At 35.0% G+C, this 20,489-nt stretch overlaps 4 protein-coding genes across 8 annotated transcripts; 3 read left to right on the top strand and 1 right to left on the bottom strand.

The window, feature by feature from the left end:
- The first annotated feature begins 2,975 nt into the window (after positions 1 to 2,975).
- LOC111878276 (protein CDC73 homolog) lies at positions 2,976 to 4,639 on the top strand. The gene is made up of 3 exons (XM_023874778.2): positions 2,976 to 4,049; positions 4,131 to 4,213; positions 4,294 to 4,639. The coding sequence occupies exons 1-3, from the start codon at positions 3,026 to 3,028 to the stop codon at positions 4,384 to 4,386; spliced, it is 1,200 nt and encodes a 399-aa protein (XP_023730546.1). The 5' UTR covers positions 2,976 to 3,025; the 3' UTR covers positions 4,387 to 4,639.
- Positions 4,640 to 6,169: 1,530 nt separating this feature from the next.
- Positions 6,170 to 7,839, top strand: LOC111878291 (uncharacterized protein At4g14342). Of its 4 annotated transcripts, none has more exons than XM_042895966.2 (6): positions 6,177 to 6,298; positions 6,715 to 6,841; positions 6,942 to 6,975; positions 7,057 to 7,142; positions 7,255 to 7,378; positions 7,560 to 7,839. In XM_042895966.2, exons 3-6 carry the CDS (start codon positions 6,970 to 6,972, stop codon positions 7,605 to 7,607), a joined length of 264 nt encoding a protein of 87 aa, XP_042751900.1. In that variant the 5' UTR covers positions 6,177 to 6,298; positions 6,715 to 6,841; positions 6,942 to 6,969; the 3' UTR covers positions 7,608 to 7,839. The 4 variants fall into 4 exon arrangements, with proteins under 4 accessions (XP_023730563.1, XP_023730565.1, XP_042751900.1 ...); XM_042895965.2 differs by having other exon boundaries at positions 6,179 to 6,313; XM_023874795.3 differs by lacking the exon at positions 6,715 to 6,841 and having other exon boundaries at positions 6,170 to 6,298.
- A 1,302-nt stretch (positions 7,840 to 9,141) lies between these two features.
- On the top strand, positions 9,142 to 10,112 carry LOC111878273 (signal peptidase complex-like protein DTM1). The gene is made up of 2 exons (XM_023874773.3): positions 9,142 to 9,487; positions 9,731 to 10,112. The coding sequence occupies exons 1-2, from the start codon at positions 9,240 to 9,242 to the stop codon at positions 9,819 to 9,821; spliced, it is 339 nt and encodes a 112-aa protein (XP_023730541.1). The 5' UTR covers positions 9,142 to 9,239; the 3' UTR covers positions 9,822 to 10,112.
- Positions 10,113 to 12,772: 2,660 nt separating this feature from the next.
- Positions 12,773 to 15,830, bottom strand: LOC111878275 (uncharacterized). 2 transcript variants are annotated; one of them, XM_023874776.3, is made up of 8 exons: positions 15,318 to 15,830; positions 14,686 to 14,826; positions 14,374 to 14,601; positions 14,076 to 14,283; positions 13,869 to 14,005; positions 13,656 to 13,736; positions 13,498 to 13,564; positions 12,773 to 13,242 (listed from the first exon to the last, which is right to left on the bottom strand). In XM_023874776.3, the coding sequence occupies exons 1-8, from the start codon at positions 15,620 to 15,622 to the stop codon at positions 12,922 to 12,924; spliced, it is 1,488 nt and encodes a 495-aa protein (XP_023730544.1). In that variant the 5' UTR covers positions 15,623 to 15,830; the 3' UTR covers positions 12,773 to 12,921. The 2 variants fall into 2 exon arrangements, with proteins under 2 accessions (XP_023730544.1, XP_023730545.1); XM_023874777.3 differs by lacking the exon at positions 15,318 to 15,830 and having other exon boundaries at positions 14,374 to 14,596; positions 14,686 to 14,825.
- Positions 15,831 to 20,489: the final 4,659 nt, after the last annotated feature.

Genomic DNA, 20,489 nt, shown 5'->3' with positions numbered 1-20,489 from the left:
CAGACAGGGGCCAGACATAAAACATCGGAGGGCAGGACCATTTTGGCATATAGCACTTCTGAAATCCAACAACCCTATGCGGCCCTTTAAACCAGATTCCCCGTACCGCGAGTAGTTAAAAAAAATATTATAACGACACTTATATAAGTTATAATAATAACTCAAATATTTATTATAAGTTCATAATAACAATACTAATTTTAAATATAAGCTATATTAAAATAAGGTAAGCATAACTTACTTACAAGGGGGTTTTAGCTAGGAGTTGGGCTCTGCAGGGGCAGAACTTCGTCGCTGAATCTTTCTAAGAAAGATTCGTGCAGCGCTTCAGCGCTCACCTTACTATACTAAGCTACAGAAAGAGAAGTCGAATCACGAGGGACCGAAATGCTCGGGGGATAAGGAGAGAAAGACTCTTGAATCAAGAGAATGGTGCAAGAAATATGAGAGCCTAAGGCTCTTATTTATACTAATTGAATTTTCAAAAACTACCCTCCATAATTACTTAATGACCTTTTAGTTATATAAACAACTAAACACCCCTCTATAATACTATTATAAATGGATTTAATGATATTTGTACTAAACTAATGTTGAAAAAACTCAACATTAGTCTTATAATGACCGCATCGTCGATACCTTTCTAATGATATATACATATGTATATATATATATATATATATATATATATGTGTGTGTGTACGTATACATGATTTATACTTTATTTTAATACGTGAATATGCTATTATAATTTGTAACTCGTTCATACGAACTCCGTTTTTGACGTTCTTTATATCCACGCGTAGGTGAAGACGTACTCTACAACTTTCATTTAGATCACTAAGGCTAAAACTCGCTCTATCGTAAATTCACTATTCACGCTTCCCGGTATCGTGCCGGTTCTGTCGTGAAACTTCGACGGGTCATAACTTCTTCGTTATAACTCGGATTTCAGTGTTCCTTATATGCACGGAAACCTTGAGACATATTCTACAACTTTATGTAGAGATATCGGGATTATCTCACACTTTAATTTTGACGCTCATTTTTATTCTTTATTAATTATACATTTATAATTAAATAATAAACACATATAATTCACATAATACTCAAATATTTCATCTTTATTACTTCAAAAAGAGTTACAAGAGTTGACCTAGACTATTACATTGACAAAAATGCTTAGCCCTGAAACCCGGGCGTTACATTTTGGCCATTCAAAAGCTAAGCCAAATACCCCCTAAGAAGCTCGAAGAACCGTTTCCAGTTTTGCTTGTTCTCAATGTCTACCACAGCCCAACATATAGGATATACTTGGTTATTGGCATCCCTTCCTATAACTGTTAGGAGTTGACCCTTTACTCGCCCTTTCAAAAAGCACCCATCTAATCTTATCACTCTTCTACATCCAGCAATCCATCTTGTTTTCAATGCATGAAAGCATACATAGAATCTATGGAAGTAATGTTTTCCATCAGAATTAAGGTTTACACCCACTTGCACAATACTACAAGGGTTGGATCTTTGTATTTCTGCAGTATAGTCCTAAATTGTAGCATAATGATCACCAGCCTTCCCTTCAATCATCACCATTGCCTTATGTTTAGCCCTGTTACGTTTACTGATGGATAGGGTGATATTGAATTTTGTCCTAATAAGTTCCCTTAATTCTTTAAGTTTAATAGATGAGTTAAAAACAATCTCCTTCACAAGATGAGAAGCAATCCACTAAGGGGATAAAAGTAAACTTTCTTGAACATGCGTGCTTCTTTTTCATTGACTTTACTTGGACTGTTCTTTCTGTGCTCATCCATTATGCATAGAAACCAAAATCACATTTTTTTTGTCTGTATCTCTACCACATCTAGCTACTAACCTAGTACTTTCAAGTTTCTCAAATCGTAGGGGTACCCATGGGCCACAACATAGTTAATAAGATAATTTTTCAATTGAGAAATTTTTTTATATTTCTCTCCAACCTTTGGTTCCATGAGATTCCATTCTATGGTGGGATCATGGACATAATTGGAACCACCAATGTCATTCTCGTCATCTTCTAGATGAACTAAATCATCTACATATTCATCTTTTTCACCAAAATACTCAGATTCATCTTCAGAAAGTTTGGTAAGAAAAGGATTGTTAACAATTTGGAATGAAACAACTATTACATTTTCCCTTTCATAGTCCATGGGCACGTCTGACACGAGAATTTCATCTTCGGGATCTTCATAATTAGCGTATTTTTTCTGGTGTTTCTTAGTTTTCTTCTTGGCATCGTTGTTGGATGCCATGGCTTTCTTGTTGTGCGATTTCAGAAAAAGCCCTAGCTTTGCATATCGACAAGTGTAGAAGAAAAGAAACGTAACGACAAGTGTAGAAGAAAAGAAACACAAGTATAATGGAGGGATACGTTCGTATACCGGCTATTGACTTAGTCAATTGATTATCCCTTCTAAATAACAAGGATTCTAAAAAAATGTGGTCTTTTTAGGAAAAATGTAAAATTTTTGGTTTAAATAGAAAAAACTGTAAATATAAGGTCTATTTTGAAAAAAATCCTTTTTAAATATTTGTTTAAAGTGTTATTTCTATAATTTACTATAACCAAAGAAAAGGATGTCTCCGGCGACTTTATATGGGTGTTTGGCAAAACTTTTCAAAACTGTTTATTTGCTTTTTAACTTTTCAAAAAGTTGATAAGTTAAAAAAGTGTTTGTGTATTTAAAAAAACATTTTTTAAACAACTTTTTGAATATGCAAAAATAAAGCTTTCAAAAAACAGAAAAATCCTAGTTTTTTAGCTTTTTAATTATTTTACTCCTAAAAAACAGTTTTTCCTATTCAAACACTTTTTAAAACCGCTTTTCCTAATCATAGACAAATAACCAATTCTTTTAAAAATGTTTTACCATTAAAAAGGAAAAAAAAAAAAAAAAAGCTAACCCAAATAAATATCATTCAAACAAGAACACAAAACCGAATACTCAAAACACACAGCACAGAGCACATCAGCACACTGCAAATGGATCCTCTAACGGCTCTCCGGGAGATGACGATGAGAAACGAGCTCGACAAAATCGTCCGATTCGACAACGAGTACCGATTCGGCTCTTCCTACTCGTTCCCCTGCACAATCGAAACGGCCTACAGATCAAAACAAGGTAATCTCTACACTCTCGAAACCCTAGTTTACTTCATTAAGAATGTCAACATCAAGCACCACGATTACATCCGTTACGCCGGCACACAGAAGATCCCTGCAGTCACTCTCCTCGATCGCAAACCCTTAATTGAGTACCTGCAAGGTAGGATTTCATCCACTGACGCTATCGAGTTCCTCCCGCCTCCACCTCAACATCAAAACTTTGAGAATCATGATTACCGTATTGGCGATTACCCTAATTTAAACGTGGTACCTGGTGACGAATTGGATGTTGATAATCAGGAACCTAGGGTTGCGGCTATCGAAAACCCCATGGACATGCTTAGAGCAATCGAAAGACCATTAAAGGATCGTGAAACGATATTGGAGTGTAGACATAGGGATTTCTACAGCGTGCTTACAGCTGCAACAAAGAGAGACGAGGAAAGACAGAGATTAGAATCGCAACAGAGGAAAGATGGTTTGGTAGCTAAGAACAGGATCGATAGAGGGTTTGGAGAGGATTTAGGGTTAGGGTTAGATGGGACTCCGAGGCCAAAAATGAAGGGGAGCAACATTGGTGATGGGGTCCCGATTATATTGGTTCCAAGTGCTTCACAGACACTGATCACTATCTATAATGTGAAAGAATTTTTAGAAGATGGAGTGTTTATACCTACTGATGTGAAGATGAAGCAGATGAAGGGTCCAAAACCAGAATGTGTAACAGTTTTGAAGAAGTTTAGTAGTAGGGATAGAGTGGTGACAGCTTATGAGGTGAGAGATAAACCTTCTGCATTGAAGGCTGAAGAATGGGGCCGAGTAGTGGCTGTTTTCGTGTTAGGGAAAGAGTGGCAGTTTAAAGATTGGCCATTTAAAGATCATGTTGAGATCTTCATCAAAAGTAAGTAAACTAACTTATCATTTCATTTTGATGTGAATTTGTGATCTATATGATTGATTGAATAAACATGATTTGGTGTAGTTCTTGGATTTTACATGCGTTTTGAGGATGATAGTGTTGAGTCTGCAAAGATTGTAAAGCAATGGAATGTGAAAATTATATCGGTGAGATTAGGTTTAAATAAAATTTGAGTTGTTGATTTACTTATTTATGTGTAATTAAAGTAGATGATGATGTTTTATAGATAAGCAAGAACAAGAGGCATCAGGATAGAGCTGCTGCACTTGATGTTTGGGACAGATTAGAAGAATTTGTGCGCTCAAGATCGCGTTCTTGAGGAGTATGATTATTGATGAATGATAAGATATTACCCATTAGCTATTTGAATTTAGAAAGATGGTGTCTCTATTACTTGTCTCACGCCTGTAGACGTTAAAAAACAAAAAAAAAAAACTTATCTTCTTCTGCAGACGTGGTTTGTAGACTGCATTTGTTTTTCCTCTTAAAAAACATACAATTATTTGTCCGACTGCAATGGTCTTGTTGAGTGCACTATCAAAAGATATAGACACTTCATTATTTGCCTAGTATCCACAATTTTAATTTTGAATTGGACTCGTTTATTTTTATTTTTTTGAACAACAAAAGTTCTATAAAAATACACTTCTAACAATGAGTTAACAAAGAGTTAGAAGAAAGTTATAGAGGTGTTTTTTTTACCATTCAATCCAAATTACATTTTTAGAAAATCTATGCTTAAACCAAGAAAATGAGATTAGAACAATATTATCAAAAAAATGTGTTTTTCCATACTTTGCAAGAATCAAACACAACATTATTTCCACTCATTACCCGAACATCATCTAGCCAAAAGAGTCATTCCTGGATGTTAAACACGATGGGAAATTGAATATCGCACTTTAGTTGCACACTTCCCCAAATCACAGAAGCCACCCCATATGTAAATAAAATATGGTCTTCAGATTTCCACATCAGAGTTAGATTTCCAATTAGAATTACAAAACGATATGAACTCAACATGACACAATAAATGTCAAAGATTTACCCAATGAACTGAGCGACAACACAAATGTATGAATTTGATGAACCATATGGAATTATCCAAACACCGCAAGTTAAAATTATTTTGGATTTTAATTTTTCACGACCTCGAATCATTTCATTTTTAACAATCTTCCACTTATTAATTCAATTATGTAGCTTGCATGACAATAACATAATTGAGGAGCATCTTAAATGTGTTTCGTCTGTTGTCTGAATACAAATTTTTTCTTTAATAACAAACTTTACCACCCTTCCCCAAACCAAACTTTGATTGTAAAAACAATGATGCCTAGATTCAACATAGTTGTTTGATCATTGATCCAAACCAAATTTCACCACTTTATAATATAAATATGGGTTTTCAAAGTCATGTTTTAATATTCCTTAAAGAAGAGACCACATTTATCACATAGAGCTTTAGACAGCCCAAAATTTGGTAGAAGTTGTCATGTTGCCAAATCTTCACGTTTCTTTTTTGTAGGGTCGACTGCAACAATTGTTAACAGTGATTGACCATATTCAGATGCCGTTACTTGTAATGATAAGTAAAAAAAACTAGTGAGTAGTGAGCAAGATTGCACTTTAAGACATTAAAGAACGTTTTCGAACGACACGATAAAACAAACCTTAATCATACTTATTTATGTCAACAAATAAGGGGCAAAACGGTCATTGAGGCATAGAAAAAATCAACTGCATCTTTTACCGTTTCCATAGAAAAAGCTCTTAAGTTTTTTTTTAATTTACCGTAAGAAATTATTTTTTTTTTAATTATCGAAAGATATTTTTACTTCTGTAACTATTAAGGGGTGTTTGGTTAGCTAATCGAAGAAAATTTGAATATAATTCCACCATATTTTAACAGTTAATTCAACTTTTTGAGATGAAATTAAATTAGTTAGTTCAATTTTTTGTGATGAAATTAAAATTTTAAATGAAATATTTTTTTTACCAAAATGAATGAAAATGAATTCATTCAAAAATTGGATTGACTATTTGAATTACATTCTTTTTCCTCAACAAAAATGAAAGGTTACCATTATTGCCCCTTTTACTTTTCACAAAACCTATCTAAAAACCAAACCTTCATATATCGTTCTCTATAATTTTTGCTGCCGACGACGTTCGTATTCTCCATATCGATCGCACGACTGCTGCGTCTTCTCCATCTCTTGCGCCTATAAGTGAGTCTCCCTCTGGTATGTAGAATCGATTGCGTATTTACCATCGATTGAGCTGTCGTCTTTCATGAACCGATTTCCTGTGAGAATCGATTGATTCCTGAAAATCGATGTTCATTACAATCGATATTGTAATTGCTTGCTAAGTAAACGGAATCTATTGTAATTGACATTGGTTGTTGAAAATCGAATTTCTGCTGAAAATCGATGCTTGCTAAGTTGCTATGTAGAACAGGAAATTGATTGCTTGCTATGTACGGATGTACCACGTTACAATTGCTTGCTGAAATTCGTTTTTCATACTTGCTATGCTCTATTGAAATTACATTACTTGCTGAAAAAACAGACTTGCTTCCTATGCACCACTTTATAATTGTTTACACTCTCAATCACAATGTGATATGAATTTGTATGAACAGGAAAATGTCCCAGACTTAGTTTAACAACACAAAATCATAGATTGATGCAAACTTCATTGATTTTGCCATGGTGGAACGTGGTTTTGCACATTGTTGTAGTCCTTTTGCTAACGATGGAACCTCTACTGTAGCTTTCTCAAAATTCAGTATTATATAACAAGTTAACAACTTATTTGATTATTTGATTTGATACTAATCCTACAAATCTGTTACAAATGACATTGCAGCATCTGAACTTATATCAACACAGGCAATATGCAGGTACATACAATTTCATTTGTTTTGATAATTTGTTTAAAATATATTTTTTCAAAATAACATTGTTTTATGAGTGGTTTGTAGGCTAGTGACAGGTTTAATATCAATTCCCAACTTGAGCATCTGCAAGCTAAGTATGTGGGAACAGGGCATGCAGACATGAACAGATTGTGAGTGCTTTTTTTTTTTTTGACACTATTTTACAAAATAACACTTAGAGTTGATATTAGTTTTGTTGAAAATCATTAAATTGTTTATGTATTTTTGTTTTTTTGGTTGAAGTGAATGGGCTGTTAATATCCAAAGAGACAGCTATGCATCATATGTAGGGCATTATCCAATGCTTGGATACTTTGCAATAGCAGAAAATGAATCAATTGGAAGAGAACGCTACAATTTTATGCAGGTATGCTATTATTCTTCATATAATCATAATATATCAAGTTTATAAAAAAGATAGGAGTTAAATGGAAGAAATATTATATAGTTGGGTAGATTTTTCGAAGTACAATGTTGTAATAACTAATAAGGAAGAAGTTAAAGAAGGTAGTAAGTAATTCCTCTTTTTTTTTTTCTTCATTTTGTAGAAAATGTTGTTGCCATGTGGTCTTCCACCAGAAAGAGAAGATGAATAAGTGCATCAAGTTCTTCATGGGAGATTTATAGTTGTTTATGAAAAACTTGTGTAGTATCTATCAACTATCAACTTGATGTATGTTCTATATGATTTAAGTCATGTATTTAGTGATGAACATTAATCTTTGTTTTTTTTAGTGTTTTATGTTGGGAATAAGCTGTAATTTTTCGTCTTATTCAAAAAGGTGGGACAATGATTTTTTGTTTGTGCAAAAGACTTGATTTATCTTCTTTATTCTTGTTGAAAAAGCCTACAGTGTTTCCAATCACGTCTTAATTTCTTGCACTCGTAAGGTATTTGACCTCCAAACCCTCTGGCTTAATGTACATTCTCTATTAAGGGGATGTTTGGATAGGAAAATAAGAGGTGCTTATTGCTTATTCTCACAATGAGTTAATTTTGAGTGTTTGGATAAAATTCAGCTTATTAAGCTATTAAGCATCTCTCCCCATGCTTATTGTTTATTGCTTATTCCCATTACAAATAAGCAATAAGCTAATAAGCTAATCCAAACACCCCCTAAGGGTGGATGTAATTGAGCAAATAGTAAATAGGGGCAATGCAAAAAGAACTAAATAAAGAATAACATTATTGAGGTTAACCTTTAAAAAAGTTATATTGTTATTGTTAGTCAACAATTCAATAGGATGCCATTACTACCAAGTTTAAAAAAAAAAAAAAAAATTTAAAAATCAACAATTCACCCGCCTTCCACTTAGTAGATCCTACAATCCCAAAAACAACCCTCCAATTCATATTACTCAACCTACCGGATATCCCAAAATCCTCCATATCGACCACAAACTCAACAACCTTTGATGCTTACCAATTTCTCTCAAACTGAAGCACTGAAGGTTGAGAAAACTGAAAATTTTCCCACCGCATAAGATGGGGGAGAAAATAGCATCATTTGTCATAAGTGCTACAAGGAAAATCATTTTGCTAGAGACAAAAGCTATTTGAGATAATAGTATATATATATATATATATATATATATATATATATATATATATATATATATATATATATATATATATATATATATATATATATAATCTCATAATGGCTAAAGAGGTTGATGATATGGAAAAAGAAAAAAAAAAACATTTGTTGCTCATGTTAGGAGAGACCATTAGGTTTTGTCTTTTTGTGATGAGGATGAGGAAATGGATAATAAGAGAAAGCGAGAGAAATTATGTCCGATTGTTAGGATGGGAACCAGATGAAAAATGACAACATTAGGTTTGGTATTTTGTGTCCTGTTTTAATCTACTCGTTTTCGTATTAACGAAAATGATACGGTGTCGTAGTATCTAAAATCTTGTCATGTCATATCGTATATTGTCAAACAATAACATGGTATGATTGTCTGATTTGACACCCTTAATATAAACTTATAATTCCCTTAATATAAATTTATAATTCTTGAACTTATATTTTGAAAATCTTTTTAAATAAAAATAAAAAATGTTTTCCATTAAATGATGGAAGTACAAGAATGCATTTATGGCACCAGCCAACTACTTCACATTCTCTCCCTCTTCCCTTCCCCATGGCCTCATCATCTCAATTCTCAATGTGACAATCACAATCTTGGCGTAAACCCTAAAACTTGAGAAACATCTATTGATGGCGGATGATGCAACTCTGCGAAGATCTCTGATATGTTTAGCTGCAATCATGGCGGTGATAGGACTGTACACGCATTCCTTGAAGAAGGTGATGGCGACGTATCTGTTCGGAATGTTAGCGATCGGAGGCGTCGTTCTTCCTGATTGGGAGTTTTTCGATCGTCCTGTTTCTCAATGGAATTCTCCATTGTCTGTTCCTCACTTGCCTCCTCTTCATCCCCCTCACTCACCTCCAACTCCCTCCAGGTCCATTTCTATTCCTTTTGTCGCACTTTTCATGGATTTTTTTTTTTCAAATTCATAATTTTACTTGTGGTGTATGATTTATGATTAGATAAATATGATATAAATAACATTGGTACTAAATTAACCATTTATATTAATGTGTTTTATTAAAATTGTATAAAAACAATGTAGCCGATTAGAATCTATATATTAATGCGTTTTGTTATATTTGTGTATTTTTTTTGTTTTGTTTTGTTTTGGCAGGTTTAGGTTCTACCCTATAAGAACAATGATTTACGCAATGGTTTATGGGTATGCATTCTATAAATGGTGGATGTACATATCATCAACCTAAGTTATGTATAGTTGACTTGAAACTGCCTACCACACATATATATATATATATATATATATATATATATATATATATATATATATATATATATATATATATATATATATATATATATATATATATATATATATATATATATATATATATATATTCCTATTTTAAAACTTGTCTAATAAAATTTAGATAATATATTTATTAAATTGATATTATTCTATGTTTTTATTGGGTTTAATACTTGTCAAAAAGCTTTTGAATGAAACTGTTGTTTGAATTTTATTTTGTGTTAGCACTTGAGTATGTATAATCATTTTTAATTATCATATGTTTGTATTCATTCAAGTTGCTACATCTTGTCAATAGCATCGATTAGCATTCAACATGTTCGAAATTTGAACGAACTCCCCTGAACGGTTTTTAAGAAATTCTATCTTATGTGAAACATTCAAAGCTTCCTTCTTAGTTTTATAAGGAAAGAAAATGAGGGGAAAGAAAGAGAATGAAATAGAAGTTTCATTTCTCTCCCTTTCCCTTCTTTCCTTCTTTTTTCTTCCTCCTATTTCCCTACCAATCACCCAAAAGTGGGAGGAAAGATTTGATGAAAAATAACAAGACAAAATTGCAAAAATGGTCCTGTGGTATGCTTTATTTTGGGGTTTTAGTCTAAACCTTGATTTTTTTGGATTTATGGTCATTTTCAGGTAGAATCATTGCGTTTTGGTCCTTTGGTAAATTGAAATGACTTTAATGCTCTTTTGATGTTTTTTTATGTTTTTTCTATTTAATTTAAATGAAAAAAAATAATTAAATTGGACCCACATTCTCTCTCTCTCTCTCTCTCCTCCCCCCCCCCCCCCCCCCCCCCCCCCCCCCCCAATTGGGAATCGAGCTCACCAGATCGATTTTCATCCCCAAATCGCCCTCGTTCATCTCCTTACTATTGACATCAAATTTAATCTCATTTCGTTATATGATTAAAAAAACTGAGGATGAAGAGGGTACGGCTAGGGATGAGCATATGGACCGGGGAACCGGCCGGAACCGGAACCCGATGGAACTGGTCGGGCCGAGACCGGGACGTTATTTTTGTGGATTTTTTGAACCGGAACCGTATGATGCTATTTTTCAAGGACCGGTTCCAACATTTGATGACACGACAATAACCGGTAGGAACTGGGAACCGGTAGAACCGCCGGCCGATTTGGTTCTTGATTTTGGCCGAAGCCGGTTCCCGGATCCGGTCCGGTTCCGGCCGGTTCGGTCATTTTGCTCATCCCTAGGTACGGCCAAAAACCCATTAAAAGATCTCTACATCCTAGATAAAATTACTCTCTTAATTCACCATTTTCACGCTTAAAATTCATTACCCATCAAAAAGTTTGAATTGGAATACGCCATTAATTCATCTCTAATTTCTTTTATTTCTTCCCTAAAATCCATAGAGGATACTACAAGTGTAGTAGTATGAGAGGATGCCCAACTTGAAAACATATCGAGAGAGCATTTGATGATCCAAGCATGTTGATTGTTACTTACAAAGGGGATCACAATCATGCTCTTTTTGTAGCATAAACTTTTGGGTTGATCTTAGAATCATCTTAATTTCATCAAAATCGATCTCGTTTTTCAATTTTTTTTTCTTTTTATTTTTTGAGATGCCATGTTTTGATGATGATGATGATGATGAGAATTTGGCTTGGTGAATAGACCAAACTGAAATGACTAGGGTTTTGATTGAAAGATTTTCAGATCGGAGGGTTCGTAATTCCACCTCTATCACTGTAGATCTATTCTAGTGGATGGAGGAGGAGATTTCATATGCTGGAAAACACATTTGGTTACCAATCTAATTTCTTCCATCTTGATCAATCAATCCTTATTAATCTAAAATAGAAGTTTATATGTCGAAAAAACACATTTGTTTACTGGAGGACCTTAGTATAAAATGCAGGTACTTGTCTCCCTTCCCTTGCTCACCTCCTGCCCTCTGCTAATGACCCATAAGAGATCGACAACTTGGGGAAATCCTTCAGCTTCGAATCTATACAGTGTTCTGGGGAAGAAGCCATAAAGATTCATTGTGAAGGGGAAAAAGCCATTAAAGATTCATTGTGAAGGAATGAAAAAAGAAAGGGTTTTTATGAGAGAGAGAGAGAGAGAGAGAGATATGGATCCAAGTAAATTATTTATTTTCTTTTTCATTTAAATTAAATTTAAAAAAAATATCAGAAGGACATTACAGTCATTTCAATTTACCGAGGGACCAAAAACGTAACGAAACCACCTCAAAATGACCACCAATCCAAAAAAGTCGAGGTTTAGACAAAGACCCCAAAAAAATGCATACCATAGAGACCATTTTTGCAATTTTGTCAAACAACAATTTTCTTTCTCTCTCAATTCTTTCATTTACTTTTCTTTCCCTTAAATGAAACTCCATAATACATTTCCTTTGTATCCCTTCCCATTCATATTATTTAAAAAAAAGAAAAAAAAAACACTCCATAGCAACCTTATCCTCACATTTCCTTCCTTTCATCATATTCTTTAAAAAGAAAGACTTCCATAACACCCTTATCCGCGCATTTCCTTCCTTTCATATCTTTTCAAAAAAACTCAACAACACATATTTTCTTCAATTTCCTCTCATTTCTTTCACTAAAAAAACTCAAGAACCAAGTGCAAAGAGTTGTTTGATAGTTGTTACTTGAGTGATCTGATCGAGTAAAGTCATACTCAACCTTTTATCAGACCAAATAACAAGTTTGATAGCTACCAACCGAATCAGACTCAACCTGTTATCACCTAGTAAGAGGCATATCAGAAACTATATGACTGAATTTTAGGCTTCTACTTATGATATCAAACAGTATGAATCTGATAACCCTCTTATCCAACTCATTAAAAGGTATATCAAACAACCTCAAATGGTTTAGTTTTATCAAACAACCACATAATCATAAAACCTTTTAAACTTTCTATAACATGTTATAATGGTAACATTAAAAAAATAATTGAAGTTTATATTCTATTGAACACAACTAGAGCAAATACAAAAATGTGAAATAGTGTCATTAACCTTAACCCAAACATGTTCTTCAATTCACTCCATCTCCATGGTTTGATTCTTGTTTTTTCGTGGGGTGGTGTCATATGGAGGAAGAGGAACACCAAACACCCAATCAAGCACATTCAAGTACTTTGAGCGAAAAACATCTCTTTCAATCGCGTAACAATGCATTATGATTGATGTTGATAAGCTAAAAATCAACACATCAACTCTTTTTAAATTCTTTAAATGTGGCATGTATCCGATTTCAGACATTGTTGTGAAAAAACTCTCAATGGCTCGTGCTAGACAGTAGAGTGAGATTTCTATTCTTCTGCTCTTCTTCTCAATTGCCAATCCTAAACCCGTTGGGAACTATCCATTGTCCAATAACAAAATCTTTACTTTCACACATAAACCGATTTTTTACTTTTTACATAAAATACATAATTGTAATTACGTTCCATTTTAGAACCAAATGATGCAACATTTAATTAAGGTTTGCATAAAATGGTATAAATATCAAACATTGTTGTCAAAATTGGTGAAAAAAATTGTTCCATAAATTGGTAAAAAGGTGAAACATTGTTGGATAAATTAGTAAAAATTCAACGGGTGTTAGAATAATACCGTGCCCAATGCCAACATGGTGACATTACATCTCTTGAAAAGTCTGAAGAGGAAGCATGTCCAAACCCTAATAAAAATCCAACCAAATTAATTAATTATTAATCAGAACAAAAAAAAAACAAAACTGTTACTGTGACTGTGACTGATGTGAAGCTTACCAGGCTGAAGTACAGTATGTGGAGAGAAACAGGCTGGATCTTGCAGTACCAAAAAGACCTTTAGCCAATATTGTGAAAGGCCTGCATAAGTTTAAATGAAAACACTTTTTTTTATAGCAAACCTTTAATCATGACATAAACAAAAAAAAGAAAGAAAAATATTAAATTAAGAACATGGGAATTAAAATATAATAATATATACATACAACATACCGATTTGCAAGTCCTTGACGATGTACTATAAGTGCAGGAATCAAATAAACTGGAAGATAAACAGGTATTGCTCTTTTATATGCTTGAATAAAGAACGAAATCGCATGCCAACTACACGATTGATTTTCATGTATAATCTGAAAAAAAAAATATTAAATGAGCAAATTCAGATTTAAAAAAATAAATAAATTAAAAAGGGATACATACCGAACAAGGAACTTTCATTTGAGGATCAAGCACTACATCAACACCTGTGCTCTTGTAGTACTTCTGTATTTGATCTAGATTAGTAAAGGGCATACCACAAGCAATATCTCTAATACCCTGAAGGATAATTGGGTCTTTTCCACCATGTTTATTGAGAAAAGATTTGTATGATTGAGGTAAACTGTCTTGCTTTAAGATGTATGCACACCTGAGGAATTAGGAAAGGAAACCCAGGATCATTCATTCCCCCTTATTTGAGAAAAGAAAAAAATTGTGAGATTTTGAAGAAGATGCATACAGAATTTGGGTAGATGAGAGACACATTAGGAAAAGGTCTCCGTGGGCCCACGTGAGAGGTTTACAAATTCGCCCAAATCGTTTGCTTTTTATTCCACAACGTGAAGCAAGAACAGCTGCACGCATGAGAATATAAACAGCTAAACTTGTGTGTTGTGTGTTGAATCCTGTAAGGAGCATTGAAGGTCCAGCTATTGCTCCTGCTAATAAAGCCCTCCATCTTGCTGTTCTGAAGCATTATTATTGAAGAAAATTAGAAATGAAAAATGAACATTCAAAATATAAGAATAGAGAAAGGGGAAAATGGAAATGCCTTCGGTGTCCTCCTAAAGCAGCTATAAGTTCATCAACAGACACAAATGTCCCAGCAAAAGTGCCAAGGAAGAGACCATATCTCAGTGTTTCTTTTACTGCTAAAATTAAATCTTCACCACCTGAAGCCATGTGCACCTTCCTGGATCAAAAACATCAAACATCTAAAACTTGTATAAACAATCAAAATCCCCTAATCAATTTCGAAAAATATAACTAATCCACAAGAAAAAGGTTGTTAAAATACTGCTGTAGCTTTGATTAGACATATCATAAATCCTCAAAAATATTGAGGTTCAGATGTAGATGTTTGATCTACCAAGTCGTAGTATAGCTCTATTGACTTATTCATAAATCATAATGGACTTTCCATATGATGATATGAACAGTAAATTGTCACGCCAAAAATTACAAAAAAAATCATAATGAATATAATTCTATCAGTAGTATTCGTGATCGGATTCAAAATATTTGAGAGAGTGCATCGAAAAACTTGTATAAAATTTCGAAGTTCAAATTATTCCGATTGATAACTTACATCTAGTTTTCCAAGGGTTGTACGCAAGTAGCAATTGAAGAGATCCAATGATATATACACCGATAATACTCAAAAGTGGAGTTCAAATCACTTACTTAGCAGAAGATAACGATCGTCGACGCCGTAATCGAGCAAGGATTGCGAAGAGCGATAAGCCGCCTTTAATACCAGCTCCAATGGCAAATCCTTTCACAGAGGCAGTGAAGATCCTCCACCGCTTATCATAATCTTCAACCGGAAACGAATCGAAGCTAAGCAAAGCATATGATGACGAAGACGATGTAAGACCACTCTTCTTTGACTTCCGTTCGCATTGTTGACACTTTTTCCGTCCATCGCCGCCGTCTTCGCACAAACAACCGTCGCCGGCAACAGTAGAATCGTCGCCGGACGGCGACATGGTAAATTTTACGGGGACTGAAGCTGTTGACGTGTATTCACGCAGTAGGTGTGGGTTTCTGGGGATTATCGACACAGAGATTCACGTTTTTGGTGTAAACGAGTAGCTATTCTTTTGGCTTCTTGCTTCAGTTGTCACTCTGAGGGGAACTCCTTGACTGCATTTATTGTTTGTACAGTTTGGTACAACCAATGACCATATCATATTTTATTATTTTTCAATGTAATTTATAGAATTTTTTTTTCAATATTTTAGCCCTAAACTCATTTTTTTCAATTTTATCGTTATATTCGCCTTTTATACCTTGTTCGAGTTGATATGCCTTTTATTTTTAAAACTTTTTTTTGTTTGCACTCTGTTTAATATTTTTTTAATCAGATAGTGTAATATACTGATATCAACATAGTTAGTAGGAAAATATATGATGATTTTCCACTTTTAATATTTTTGTGATTACCTTTGGAATTAATATACAACTTTAAGTACATGAGATATAAATTGATGATAACTGTTTTATTGGACCGCAAAGAGTTATAAATGGACCCGGTTTATCTATAGAAGTAAGTAGTTGGTGTGGTTCTCTCTATGATAAATTGATAATAGACATTCCTACAAATGGAAGCTTTAACAAAATATGTCGTTATCAAACTGAAAGCTATATATGTTGTGTTTGATCAAAGTTGATAAGGTTATGGACCACAAAATATTATGTCGTTTACAAAAATACTAATGATCATGAATTATTCATATAACACGATAAATGATGAAAACAATTTCAAAGGTAGTTAAGAGGTTTGCGTGGTCAAACCGTTAGGGTGTGTGAATGGTTTTCATATTTGATTGAAAGACATGTGTAGAAGTTGGAGATAATCAAACGCCATATACTCGTTAATCATTATCGAGGTTAGATGTTACGGTTAGGGCTTAGGAACAAGTTTGGCCATGAGGTTTGGATCTATTCAAACTTATGTAATATGCGTATCACCATTTCAAGACAGTTTCATATTGTAGTATAGTATCTAGAGCATGACCATACCAACAAAATTACGATCGTTGGAGCATGGCCTATGCCACAAAAACATGTTTGTAGGAGACAAAAGACAAACCTCATGCATATTATCCCATCATCTTTGGATATAGCCTAACATTCCATAAGGACAAATCTCATGCATCTTTTGTACGCGATCACTGATTGTGGATGAACTCCACCTTCTTGTCGTCTACCGACGACTGTAAATACTTATGAATGTTATGCATAAGGTATACAACAAGTTTCCTATACTCACCACTCTTAAGTCTTAACCACACTAAAACCCTTACCGACTTAGGCATTAGAGAATACTCCCAAAATACTGCCGCCCATTATTTTTAGGTGAAGTTCATGTTTCACCATCTATACTCAAGATTGGTCATGCCAAGCAAGAATATCCAACCCCCAAATAATTCAATGTATCATAAGTGATGCCATCTTTGGGGCCTTCAACACAAAGGCCCAACAATTCACAACTTGGGGCAAAACAATCACATTGATAAAACCTCATCATTATGAAGGTGGCATACTCCGGTCTACCTTTCGGGAAGGGATGAGTGGTTTTGACCAAGGGATCTCGAGAGGGAAAAAAGTAGGTATGGGGAGAATAGGGCGACGACATCAGGGACTTTTTGCTAAATATGGAGAAAAACACATAAAAATAGAAATGTGAGGGAGGAAGATCGAGGTAAGCGAGCATACAGTGTGATTTTGTCTTTCCCTTCCCATTTCCTTTTAAGAAGCATATTGTATGCACTAACTAAAATATAATGATTACATTTTAATAAATAATAAGTATGTGTAAAAGTATGTAAGTACTTTAATAATATAAGTAAAATTAATTCAAGATACATAGTTGTAACGACCAAAAATTTCAACCAATTTTAAACATTTTATTTCATTCAAAAACCATTACGTTCATACATCTTGTTTTCAAAATAGTTTAAACATCAGAGTATCCCCCAGAACCATATCACATAAAATCATAAAACATGAGGAGCGGTACGATCACGTCTTCGTCTTGCCATGATCTCCTGAAGCACCTGAAACAATAAGCCACAACTGTAAGCCTGAAAGCTTAGTGAGTTCCCCCATAGTACCCATACACACATAAACATACGCATACAACAAAGAACAACATACTACGGGTCCAATCAACCTTCCGGTTGGAACACCCTTGGCCCTCAACCATCGGGTTGGAATGCCTACATACTACAAGCCCAATCATCCTATCTTGATGGGATACTCTCGGCCCACAACCATCGGGTTGGTATGCCCATACACCTATACGTACAACAATAACTATTATGGGTCCAATCATCCCTCAAGATGGAATACCCCAGGCCCCTCAACCATCGGGTTGGAATGCCAACATACTATGAGTCCAATCATCCTACTGGGATGGAATACTCCTAGCCCACAACCATCGGGTTGGAATGCCCCACCTCCTATACATACGGTAACTACTACTGCTATTATGGCTCCAATCATCCCTCGGGATGGAATACCCCGGGCCCCTCAACCATCAGGTTGGAATGCCGACATGCTATAAGTCCAATCATCCTATCTAGATGGAATACTCCTGGCCCACAACCACCGGGTTGGAATGCCAATTTATACTAGCAAACATGCACACATAACATGCAACCAAATAATACTTTATAGAACCAACATACTAGGGCCCTATCATCCTACCGGGATGGAATACCCTTTGCTACTGCTCAACATATATAACCCGCAGGTAACCTCCTACCAACATACATAAGGCAAGACCAACTACCGGTCTATAAATAACCACTACCCAACTACCAGGGCGCTGATCCAACAGAACTAGCCATCATACAACTATCCATTTCTCTAGGATACTAAGCTAACAAGGCATATCCTCATGTCATTATCCTATATACTAGGATACTAGCAAGCATTTCATCACACAACATAATAAGCTCTAAACAACACATCAAAGGGCCGACCTTGGTGCCTTAGACCCTTGAGTACAGTGAGGATAACTCACCTTGCAACTGTCGAAATCCTGCAAATCTCTGACTGCTGACTCACCGGAAATCCCAACTATCACATGCAAATCATCACATTAGAATCCTTCATGGCTTTCTAGGTCAAGGGCCCACAACAATCATTAAGTCCATTATCCTTTTATTGGGCCAAGACCCAAAACCAAATCCTCATGCAAAGCCCATTATTGGCCCAATTTACTAAATTGGGCCCACCTTTCCAAACGGGCCTAAATCCAAGGTCCATAATAATTATTGGGTCCAATTTACTCCATCCATATTGTTCAGTCACGGCCCAAACCTAGCTAGCCCATAAATAACCCAATTACTCAAGGCCCAAAATTGAAAACCCAACAAAGGGTGTACGCTGGGCGTACTCCTCTGGTACGTGGGGTGTACGCTCGTCTGGACCAAAGATCCTTCCAAGTGCTTAATGGCTTAAGCACTTAAGCCCATATGCTAGATCCAGTGACAAAAGGGCCTAGGACTCATAAAGTCTCAATCTTTATCCTTTTGGACGTCCATAAAGCTCTTAACTCAAGGTCTTAACCCATTAAGACCTTCCTACTTCTCACATGGGACAACCAAAGCCATTGGGACCTCATTTTTCTCACTCAAGACCTCTCCAATGGTCTGAAAGGACAACTCGTCTTAACCAAAACACATCATGCATCAAGATGGGGCTTTTAGGACAAGAAATGGTGTCAAAACTCCATCACACTTAGATCTACCCAAAATAGATGTCAAGCAAGAAGCTTTATACCTTCAAGTGGTTGCAAAGGGTGATGCTATCACGAATCTACAAGCTCCAGCCACCAAGTTCCTTCTTTGCCAACCTCTTCTTTCTCCTTCTAAGCTTTTCTTTGCCAAACTAAGCTTCACAAGGCCAATACACCCAACAATGGAGATGGAATGGCTATCTACGGTTTTCTGAGGATAAGGGAACAGATATGGAGGCTAGGGTTGATCCCTTATGTTCTTTAAATAGTGGTTGGCCCCAAAATTAGGGTTTTAAGACTCTGAGCGTACATTGGGCATAACTCTAGTACGTTGGGCGTACGCGTCCTTGCACCCTTGGTCATTCCTTCTACTATGCTGGGCGTAACCCAGCCTACGATGGGCGTACCCACGCGTGTCCCAAACGCATGCATAGCCCTTCCTTGACAACTTCTTCCATTAAGTGCCATAAATGCCAATATCTTCAAAGTGTCATAACTCCTTTATTCTAAGGCCGTTTCTGACGAACTTTATATCCACGAAAAGGTGGCAAGAAGCCTTATGCTTCTAGCAACACACCCTGATCTGAAACCTTCTCGAATAAAACTCATTGCTCATAAAAGACCGAAATGCCCTTACTCTTGATCTCGGGGATCCATAAATAATTACTCTTAGAAAGGGGCGTTACAATAGTAATATTTAAGAAAAAGATAACTCCGTTGTCTGAATCGATAAAATATAGAATATACTTCGGTGTGTCTTTTAGAATATCATCCTCACTAATTTTAAAGAATTTTTCTTTTTGAATGACTAAATAATGGTTAGAAATTAGTATCACCAAATTAGTAAAATTTGCAAATGTCCATAAAAATCTCCAATTTAAAAAGCAAAACGCACTAGGCGGGCTAGTCCCATATTAAGCTAAGTGATTAACAACTAAACAAATCATAAGTAAGGTAAGTAAAAAAGGTAACTAATCAATCTAATGTGTTCTGGGTAGTTATTAATCGGCTCTACCTTTCTCTTTTATTATGGAAGGGGTATAAAATGGGAAAGAAACTTGGTAAAAAACTATAAATTGAAGACAAACATAATGCAAAACATGAAC

Source organism: Lactuca sativa, chromosome 6 (genome assembly GCF_002870075.4).
Source record: "Lactuca sativa cultivar Salinas chromosome 6, Lsat_Salinas_v11, whole genome shotgun sequence".
In the NCBI taxonomy this organism is placed as follows: Eukaryota; Viridiplantae; Streptophyta; class Magnoliopsida; order Asterales; family Asteraceae; genus Lactuca; species Lactuca sativa.
Note: the sequence above shows the minus strand (reverse complement) of the source record. Positions and strands in the feature narration are given on the sequence as shown.

Excerpts from the sequence above, each read along its gene's own strand:
- LOC111878291 (XM_023874795.3), top strand. Across the intron at positions 7,143-7,254 it reads CATGCAGACATGAACAGATT|TGAATGGGCTGTTAATATCC; the intron begins GTGAGTGCTTTT and ends TTTTGGTTGAAG. Across the intron at positions 7,379-7,559 it reads AACGCTACAATTTTATGCAG|AAAATGTTGTTGCCATGTGG; the intron begins GTATGCTATTAT and ends TTCATTTTGTAG.
- LOC111878273 (XM_023874773.3), top strand. The coding sequence starts at position 9,240 with ATGGCGGATGATGCAACTCTGCGAAGATCTCTGATATGTTTAGCTGCA. Across the intron at positions 9,488-9,730 it reads TCACCTCCAACTCCCTCCAG|GTTTAGGTTCTACCCTATAA; the intron begins GTCCATTTCTAT and ends TTGTTTTGGCAG.
- LOC111878275 (XM_023874776.3), bottom strand. The coding sequence starts at position 15,622 with ATGTCGCCGTCCGGCGACGATTCTACTGTTGCCGGCGACGGTTGTTTG. Across the intron at positions 14,284-14,373 it reads CTCTCATCTACCCAAATTCT|GTGTGCATACATCTTAAAGC; the intron begins GTATGCATCTTC and ends CTAATTCCTCAG. Across the intron at positions 13,565-13,655 it reads ACATACTGTACTTCAGCCTG|GGTTTGGACATGCTTCCTCT; the intron begins GTAAGCTTCACA and ends GATTTTTATTAG.
- LOC111878276 (XM_023874778.2), top strand. The coding sequence starts at position 3,026 with ATGGATCCTCTAACGGCTCTCCGGGAGATGACGATGAGAAACGAGCTC. Across the intron at positions 4,050-4,130 it reads TGTTGAGATCTTCATCAAAA|TTCTTGGATTTTACATGCGT; the intron begins GTAAGTAAACTA and ends GATTTGGTGTAG. Across the intron at positions 4,214-4,293 it reads GGAATGTGAAAATTATATCG|ATAAGCAAGAACAAGAGGCA; the intron begins GTGAGATTAGGT and ends GATGTTTTATAG.